Genomic DNA, 10,383 nt, shown 5'->3' with positions numbered 1-10,383 from the left:
TACACCCACCCAGGTCACCCTACCCACACGCTGCATGGACATTGGACACGCGCACACACACACACACACACACACACACACACACACACACACACACACACTCATACACACACGCACACACAATACATTCTTAGTCATGGACAGCGCATAACATAGCAATAGAAATTGTGGCTTATTTGCTGTAATGAAAGGAATAGAATGCACCCGCACAAGGCCGGAGGGACCGAAACGTTGCATTAAAAAGAAACATGCTCTTGTACTGAGCAAATGTACAGTGTGTGGGTGTGTTCTGTTCTGTTCCTTTCATTGATGTCCACTGGCCCACGCAGCTGTGCAGACGCCTGACTTCTAGGTGTGTGTGAAGGTTTTTTCCTACAGTTATTTATTGTAATAAAAGTAGTTTAATACCTTTCTTTCTTTCTTTCTTTCTTTCTTTCTTTCAGCTCAAGTACAAAGAGGCAGGGAAGAAAGCAGCGAGCTGTTCTCTGTTCTCCACTCTACCCGAGACTCTGGACACGCAGCACGCTAAAGAGGCTTCTGAACTACAGAGTGAGGTACTTTGTTCAAGATAAAAAGTCAAGTTAAAAGCTCTCTGTTTAAATTAGTCTTAAAAAGCTGTATATTGTGATAGTACTCATTGCTATTGAGCGTTTGTTCAGTAACAGGAGTCTCCCTGTCTCTCCAGCTTTTTATTAAACAGAAAAATGCATTTTCGGGTTGGGATACCAACTTTTCACTGCATAGATATTTGTCTGGAACTTCAGACTAATATCACTCTGTAGATATTAGTCTGGAACTTCAGACTTATTCACTGCATGGATATTGGATATGCGTATATATTAGTCTGGAACTTCAGACTATGCGTATATATCAGTCTGGAACTTCAGACTAATATCACTGTGTAGATATTAGTCTGGAACTTCAGACTAATATCACTGCGTAGATATTAGTCTTAACAGCACAACACACAGTACGTGTTTGTTAAAAGTCTGTCTGTCTGTCTGTCTGTCTGTCTGTCTGTCGTATGTGTACTTTCTAGTTGAAGTATAAAGAGAAGTGTAAGAAGGAAGCGTCCAGTTCTCTGTACCGTCATCTACCTGAGACCACAGAGACTCAGCGAGTTAAAGAGGTCACCCAACTCCAGAGTGAGGTACACACACACACACACACACACACACACACACACACACACACACACACACACACACACACACACACACACACACACACACACAGTCCTCTGTAGTGAAAAGGTGGGTCTTAAGCATTCTGTGCCCCAACACCTTATAGCTGCTATATAAGCAATAATATGTCAACATTTAATGACCTTTTTTCATATTTATTTTTAGGTTTTCAGACAGCCAGCATTGAGTAAAAGGCTCCCAAAAAATGTAGTCTCTGTGACACATTTAGTCGAGGCCACAATCTGCATTCAAAGATGTTCCTAGAAGCTTTTATCATTGCTGGAAAAGAAACCTGGTCGCAATGGCTTAACTAACTAATCAGGAAGCAGACAGGCAAATTGACCAATGACAAAGCTTCTAGGAAAATCTTTGAATGCAAATTGCGGCCCCCAGATGAGTCACAGAGACAAACAACGTCATTAAAAATTTTACATTATTGCTTATAGTAGCTTTAATTAACCCATTTAGGCCTGACTTCGAAATTAAATAAATGTGTTTTTAAAATGTATTTTTTTCTGAAAAACCTCATGTTTATATATCAGTGGTTCTCAATATTTCATGTCAAGGACCCCAACAATTATATGTAATATGCCGCCGACCCCCATCTGGAAATATGTTGTTCCAGGAGGCAGGGACCCCTCGGAAGTAAAGATTTGAGTTAAAAACAGAAACTCTGAAAGAATATATTATTCAAAGATTTGAGGCACAAGCTCATAGCGCTATGAGCTTGTAGATCTGCTTTTTTTCAATAGCTAAATTATAACAACGCTTAAAACACCAAAAAGGGTTCCCGCCCCAAAATGGGTTAAGGCACCGCTACAGGCTTTGAACGCAAACAAAAATTATATTGACTGGTCGCTTCACTGGGAGCCAGAGGAGAGAGACGAGGACATATTTATGGCTGCTCTCTTAGCTCCGTGCCTGTCACAAGCGAGAGTTTTGGACGGATCGGCTGAGTCCCACCAGCGATGTCCAGCATGGAGCAATGGACATGATGACCCGGTTCGGGTCCGTGTTCTATATGGTCCATTTGGTCCAGTGGACAAAGACTTAAGATTTGCCCTGCACCTTCATGACCCCGAGGAGGACTCTTACTAGTGACCCTATAACCTCTGCTTTGGCAACACCCGTATGCCACAATGTCCACACAATGTCCAGTTACGCCACAATGTCCACTTCTTGTACACAAGATGTCTCGGTGTGGATGGAATGGCCATATTGCCATGATGACTGGAGGATGAACCTAATGTCTCTCCTCTCCTCTCCTCTCCTCTCCTCTCCTCTCCTCTCCTCTCCAGGTCAAGTATAAAGAGGAGGGGAAGAAGGAGATCGGTACATCTTTGTATTCTCAGCTACCAGAGACGGCCGACACTCAGTTCTCCAAACACATGTCAGAGATGCAGAGTGAGGTGAGGACGACTCCATTCTCACATTCCTAATCCAAAGTTAAATACATTTAAACTGTAAAACCACCCATCCTTTCCTACCAGACCGGGCCCTTTACATGACCGTTAACTTTACATTTACAACGTTACCTGTGAAGTTATGAACAGCATACTGTACATTCTGCTCTAATGAAAACAGGACTTAGCCTACTTTACTTTACTTAAAGGACCACTTCACCACTTTTAAACCCATCTTCATATAGTTGGTCCTCACTAATAAACTGCGGGCAGTTCAGAAATCCGTCCACCAGTGACATCATCGTTAGGCAGATTCTTTACAATTTTTTACAAAAATGTTTAGATTTTTAATCATTAGAACGATGGCTTCCATTTTCGCATTGCAACTTTTCAGGACTAGAAAGCCTGCAGTTTCTAATAGCTTGTATTCCACATTGATGATGTCACTGGTGGACGGGTTTCTGAACTGCCCACAGTCCTCCTATGAGACACAGACTGAGTAGAATTTTTTTTTGCCATTATTATTAGTGAGGACTAGTATATGAAGATAGGTTGAAAAGTGGTGAAGTGGTCCTTTAATGTGGATAAATTCATGCTTTTATCAGTAGGAACAATGATCAATCCATTGAGCCAACTACCTAACTTAACTGTTAGACATTGTGCAGCTGTAATGATCAGATAGCCAACATCATTTTATAATCAAAAAGTAGTTTTGTTTTGTTTTGCTTGATAATGTCACAAATTGACTCAGACTTATACATTTGAAGGTGAAGCACCGTTCTAAGTATACCAAACATTAATTGTATTTCATGTATCATATTTGTATTTACTTTGATTTGAAGGCAAAGTACAAGAAGGAGGACAAAGAGGATCTGTCCAGTACTTTCTACTCGCTGCTTCCCGAAACCCTGCAGACCCAGTTTGTTAAAGAGATGGCCGACACTCACAGTGAGGTGCGTGCGTGCGTGCGTGCGTGCGTGCGTGCGTGCGTGCGTGCGTGCGTGCACATTCTTTTTGACAGATACACTCTGAATTCCTGGTCTATTCTTGTCTCTTTGTCAGACTCTCATTCAAACACTGTTGATAAGCCAGCTTCTCTCTGTCTCTCTCTCTCTCCTCATTCATTCTCTATGTCTCTCTCTCTGCTGTGTGAGTCATTCATATCTCCATCTCATTCCTCATTTGTTAGTTCAGTTTTTCTTGATATATATTATATATATATTTTTGTATTATTATTTTTTCATCCCATACAAGACATCTCAAAGACTAGAATATGCTATGTATGCCCTTTCATGATACCCAGCCAGAGAGTTCAACACTATCTATATTGGGATAGATTTTGCATCATTTTCATACACAATATTGTGTGTGTGTGTGTGTGTGTGTGTGTGTGTGTGTGTGTGTGTGTGTGTGTGTGTGTGTGTGTGTGTGTGTGTGTGTGTGTGTGTGTGTGTGTGTGTGTGTGTGTGTGTGTGTGTGTGTGTGTGTGTGTGTGCGTGTGCGTGCGTACAGTCTAAATACAAGGAGGCGGTGAAGAATGAGATGAGCAACTCACTGTTCCATCGAATGCCTGAAACCATGGAGACGCAGCGAGTTAAAGAGGTCACCCAACTCCAGAGTGAGGTACTCACTCACTCACTCACTCACTCACTCACTCTCTCTTATTCACATGGAGTGTAGTGAAGATACATATTCTGTGACTACTTAACAAAGATAAAACAGCAGCCATAATGTGTTTTATCTCCCGGAGCCTTCATCTGGGTCTGCATAAATCATTTGGTTTCTTCCATAGTGCATTTTGTACTGTATGTGTCTAGATGCTTAAATTATTCTAAATCCCCTCGTACCATGGCTGCTATTATCTCTGTACAGACTTGACTTAATGTCTGTACAAAAGTAAATCTGGTAGATATTTTTTACCGTTGCTTTGCGGCGGGATTCACCTGTTTGTTAGTCAAATTAATTTACATACTGTAGTCACCCGCTTCGAATGTCATCAACCGATAATCACCAATATGTTCTTATAAGACCACATACTGCCTACCGTGAGTAGGCAACTAGGACATGTGGAAGTGGGGGGCACGGTGGCACAGTTGGTAGTGCTGTCGCCTCACAGCTAGAAGGTCCTGGGTTTGATTCCTGCTCGGGACGCTGTGGGTGCTGGCGGCGTGTTTCCTCCTCAGTGCCCATACCCGAGGTGGGGTTGGCGAAAGGGCCTTTCTGTGTGGAGTTTGCATATTCTCCCCGTGTCCCCTAGGGTATAGGTACCCTCACAAAAAACATGCAGTAATCCTGGTCTCTAAACTCCCTCCCCCTGGCCAGCCAATAACATCCGAAAGCGGTATACTGTTGTCAGGGTGCCTTGGGTGGTGCAGTGGTACAGCTGCCCGCCACCTGGGGGTCTGCCTGGGGGTTAAATCCACCGTGGTGCATCCGGCTTCGTCAAGCGTCTAATCTATATACGAACACAATTGACCCGTGTTCGGGGGAGGGGAGCCGGGCGGGGAGGGTGAAATGTGTTACTAGTATACCTGTCAGCAGGGAGTGTTGAGGTGGGAGGACTTTCACGCATCGAGGCTCTATATCCTCCCATTGGTGGGGGGCTCCCCACTGGCCAGGCGAGCCAGTAGGATACAACAGCAGTGGCAACACACTGCTGGAATCAATTGGCACTAATTGGGGAGAAAAGGTGTACAAATACGGGTCCATTTGTTGTATAAGAGTTTATAAGCTCTAAACTCTAAAGGTTACTTTTTTTTTTATTGTATAAATGACATTCATTTATGTACTGTAGGCCTACTGTACTGTCATGTACTGTACTGTAAATGATCATGTCCATCGTATTTGTTTGGTTTTTGCCACGGACAAGAACGGCCTGTACTCTCAACTGCAACCCAGTGCATATCATGTTGTGCATCATGTTGTGTTCCGTCATGTCATATAGAGTTTCCTGGTGCCCTCGTCGTTCTGAAAGGAATCGTGACGCTCTATAGTGTTCCTAATAATATATATATATATATATTATGTCGTTGCAGAACAAGTATAAGGAAGAAGCCAAGAGTCATCAGAGTGTCAGTGCGTTCTCTCAGCTTCCACAGACCATGGACACCCAGTTCAACAAGACTGTGTCCGAACTACAGAGCCAGGTCAGGTCGACACTCGATACACTACAACAATACAACACTATAACACAATACTAGACTACAACAATACACAACACTACACAATACTAGACTACACTACTCGACACTATACACAATACTAGTCTACACTATACACAACATACCACACTACACCACACTTGAAATGCAGAGTCAGATCAGACAACACTGTTCACTTTACTCTACAATAGAAATCTAAAAAGGGTGAGAATTGGGGCTGTGTTCTCTTTTGGAAAAGTGTTTCATAACATGTACCAGTAATTACACTGCACTACACCAGAGCCGTCACTTCATCCTGCCAGGCCTTAATTTCTACACACACCTGTTGGCGAATAATGACAATGCCCTGAACCGGAAGTTTACGGAATGCACAGGACTTTATGGGCAATTTGGTCATGTGACCGGTGCTGTTTTTTCTGCCTCCACAATGACGCAACTCTCAATAAAAGTCTCTGCACTACACCATACTACCAGGGTGGCCAGACTAATTCAGGCCAGGGGTCACGCACGCACGCACGCACGCACGCACACATGCACACACACACACACACACACACACACACACACACACACACACACACACACACACACACACACACACACACACACACACACACACACCTGAAACATGAGGTATAAATTGCATTTGTTAATCCTGGTATATAAGATCTGTGATGGTTGAGACTAAACGTGACTCTGCGTGTGTTTTTCCAGGTCAAATACAAGGAGGAAGGAAAGAAGAGCATCTCTCAGAGTGTTTACTCTCACCTACCGGAGACCTCCGAGACTCAGTTTGCCAAAACTGTCTCTGAGCTACAGAGTGAGGTGAGAGTGATTCCCAGAGCCGTTGGAAAGAGATAAGACACTCTGTAATCTGGCCCGCAAGCTTCAACACTCTTTATCAAGATTCAATATTTGGAACTTTTGTATACAGTAGTGACAACAAGTTCAACAACCATATGCAAAGGACAGATAGGTTCCATCTTTTACGGGCGGCAGTGGTTCAGGTGGGGTTACAATGACGTGAGCTGTGAGGAATCCGCTGGGAAATTAATTCTGTCTTGAATTATTCATGTATTCGGTATTCTACTATTCTTCATGTGAGAAGCCATTTGCATTTTGCACACTTGTATACTTCATGGGTTCATACTAGAAAGTTCTGTTCTCGATGACTTCTGTCTTGCCATTTATATGTTAAGCTGAGCCAGAAGGCAAAGCTCTATGTCTACCGAGCAACCTTCATTTTATACTCTCACCTATATGGTCATGAAATGTGGATCATGACCAAAAGAATAAGCTCGTGGATGGATACAAGATTCTCGAAACTCTAACCACAAGGTTCTCGAAACTCTAACCACAAGGCCACTGAGCTGTTGTTTAAACTGATGCCGTTAGCATTAGGCAGTGTCTCTGTGCATTTGATGTATGCGTTTACCTTGCTTATTATCTTACCTTGCCTAGTCGCTTTGGATAAGAGCGTCTGCTAAATGCCTAAATTGTACATCGTGTACCATTTGAAACTATTGGTCTGCTGTTCCACTCGCGCCCCGGGTCCCTCTGTGATACCGATGGCGGGTTTGAAGTCAGTACTATGACGTCGGTATGACATCAGGAGCTCCATATATGGGCATGGACAGATGTAATATGGAGATAGGTCACCATATACAGGTATGGGCATAAAATGGACACAGAGAGACGGACAGATATGGATATACTGTAGATCTCCAGGCATAGTCAGCTCATCACTCACTCACTTTGGCGATTGTATTTTTTGACTGAGATCATCCACTGCACGGGTGGTTAGGCTATAGTTCTAGAGCCTTGTTAGTAGCATTACTGCTAACATGCTTTTTTCGGGGCTGCTGGTGTGTAGTCTACTTATGTGTCATGGTGGTGGTATAGGCCTTACTCAGTGAACCACTCCACCTGCCCTTTTTTATGTTTCTTTTTAACCCATTTTGCGCGGGAACCCCTTTTGATGTTTTAAACATTATGTTATAATTTAGCTATTGAAAAATAGCAGCTACGAGCTTGTAGGTCTGCTATTTTTTTTATAATCGTCAAAATGTGCCTGAAATCGTTGAATATATGCTCTTTCAGAGCGAGTTTTTAACTCAAATCTTTGCTACTGAGAGGATCTCTGGAACTACAAATTTTAGATGGGGGTCAGCGGCCAATGTCATATATATTTGCGGTTCCTTGACATGAATATGTTTGAGAACAACTGACATAGAAACATGGATTTTTAATAAAACTGCAGCTGTTTCTAATAGTTTGAGCCTCAATCACAACTCTGATATAACCAGTCCATGGCATTTCTTTTTTGGCTTCTGAAGCTGTTTTAGCTGCAATACCACAATGTCCTGAGGTGGTAGGGGTGCTGATATGCAGATTATTTAATATTTGAGTCATTATAATACTGATGCTAGATAATCCCAGGCAGGTTTCCATTCCGTGCCAGCTTGGAAAATCAACAATGGTGGACATTGTAAACAAAGTGGAAATGAAAAGCGATTCTGGTGACATCACATCACGCATATGTCCACATCAGTTGAGCTGTTCCTGAGAGCAATTTTCATAAAAGCCCCGATGAGAAAGCCTGATTGTTCAAAATTGCACATATGTGGGCATAGAACAAATGGGGAGCCCAAAAAATATATTTTAGAATATACAATGATTCAATTTAAAATATCCTGCCCAGATGCTATAGCTGTTCTATTCGTATTCATTCGATTATTCTTTTTGGTCAATATATTATTGGCAATTTATGTAAGATTATGGAGCCATTTCATGCCCTTCCCTCAGCCTTGGCACAAGGTGAAGTGTGGATTCTGATGTTGTAGCCATCTTCCAGTTGCTTGCCAGCAAAGATGAGCCTTTGCTGCGTGGTCAGAGGGGAATCATGCCTTCTTTGTCCTGCATTTTGGCCATGACGTCCTCAACGTTACCACTTGGTTTCAACCTCCAGGGTGATGGTCTTGCCAGTGAGGGTCTTCAAGAAAAATAAAAGATAGCCAATTTGTTTCCACACCACAGGCGACATCGGACGAGCTATAAATATGATCGCCAATATCGCCACGGACGACCCCTTAGTTTGTAATATTTAAAAATATATTTTTATCGGCTCTTAGCGTCCGTCGTCCCCAAGCAACGCTATACGCTTCCATGTTGGTGATGTCATCGTTCGTTTCCCATCTACGGGTCCCGGGGCTGGACACGATTAAAAACAAATCGTTGTATTGTAATTGGGCTCAAATTGAGGTGATCATATAAAAACATCCATGTTTTCGGAGGTCAATAAAAAAAAAGCATCGTGACCGTGCGGGACCCTTTCCAGTGTTGAAAATGAAAGTATGTGCCCTGTGCCCCGGACATGATTCCGTGTTCCCGGAAGTGCGTCAATTTTGGTGGTGTCCCTTCGAATAGGAGCCGTGCGGCCTGAAAACCGTGGCAGTCTCAGCCAATCTGGTGACGTTCAATCAAGGCGTCTTCTGAATTTTCATAGAAAAATCACACCTGTGTGAGGAGCGCTCTTATCATCATACATCATCTCATTCCGGCCAATCACAAAATTTGCGTATTCGCTTTTCCGTCCTCACTTTTTTTTAATCCTCTGTATATGTACCTTGCCCAGCCAATCAAATCATCGCTACTGGGTGCCCCCGCAGCCAATCAAATCATCGCTGTGATTCACACAAACACACAAAGCTGGGCCTGCTGCTGCTGGGGCATAGGAGGAGGGGCTATAGCTGCCCCAATTTCAGTCGAAGAGACCGAAGCCCATGTCGTCGTCATCAGAGCCCTCTGCCTCGGACTCCTCCTTCTTCTTCTCTTCCTCTATGGCGGCTTGGGGGGCTGCGGCACCACCAGGGGCGTCTGCTGCTGCAGGGGGAGCCGAGGCGCCACCACCGCCACCGCCGCTGGCGACTCGATTGATCAGACCGCCGATGTCCATGCTGGACAGAGCCTTGGCGAACAGGCCCGGCCAGAAGGGCTCCACGTTGACGCCCGCGGCCCTGATCAGCGCGTTCAGCTTGTCCTCCGTGATGGTGACGTCGTCGTCGTGGAGGATGAGCGCCGAGTAGATACAGGCGAGCTCGGATACGGACGCCATTTCTTTTTCTTTTTTTAGACCTTGGATTTCACAGTTCGGACCGCGACGGAACCTTTAGCGATGCTAGTCGCCGGATTTTTCTGGGCCTTAGCTTCTTGATGAAGGACCGAGCACCTTAAGTCACGTTGGCTTCCTACAACTCAAAAGGCTTCAACGGGAAACTAACACTTAACTCAAACAAATGCAATTCATGCACCGTCTGTCTCCCTTTTATTTAGGTGTTGATGTCACAGTTATGTTAACGGATGTGGCACAGTTCCTTATATGGTTATTGGCTGAGAGGCATTGCCAATGGCTCCAAAATTTGAAATACTATAGGTAGGGCATTTAGCAACTATAGTCGACGAGTTTACTAGTCAATATAGTAAAACCGAACCCCCCTCCCCCCCCTTTTTTAAACAACTAGTCTACTAGTCGACTAGTAAACTAGGCAACTAGTCAACTAGTAAAAATGACTAGAAGTGAATGCCCTAATACTAGGTGCAAGTCCTTGCATCGTTCCCCTTAAGGTGCATGCGTTC

The 10,383-nt window shown here is 43.8% G+C and overlaps 2 protein-coding genes across 2 annotated transcripts in view; one reads left to right on the top strand and one right to left on the bottom strand.

Moving 5' to 3' along the window:
- nebl (nebulette) overlaps positions 1 to 10,383 on the top strand; it is a 115,965-nt gene that overhangs the window by 77,779 nt on the left and 27,803 nt on the right. The gene's annotated exons all lie outside the window — the stretch shown is intronic.
- Positions 9,509 to 9,862, bottom strand: LOC308336642 (large ribosomal subunit protein P1-like; the record flags this gene model as incomplete). Its single annotated transcript, XM_080794090.1, has 1 exon — positions 9,509 to 9,862. One exon carries the CDS (start codon positions 9,860 to 9,862, stop codon positions 9,509 to 9,511), a length of 354 nt encoding a protein of 117 aa, XP_080650216.1.

Source organism: Protomyctophum bolini (assembly GCF_963924005.1).
Source record: "Protomyctophum bolini genome assembly, chromosome: 21".
NCBI lineage: Eukaryota > Metazoa > Chordata > Actinopteri > Myctophiformes > Myctophidae > Protomyctophum > Protomyctophum bolini.
Note: the sequence above shows the minus strand (reverse complement) of the source record. Positions and strands in the feature narration are given on the sequence as shown.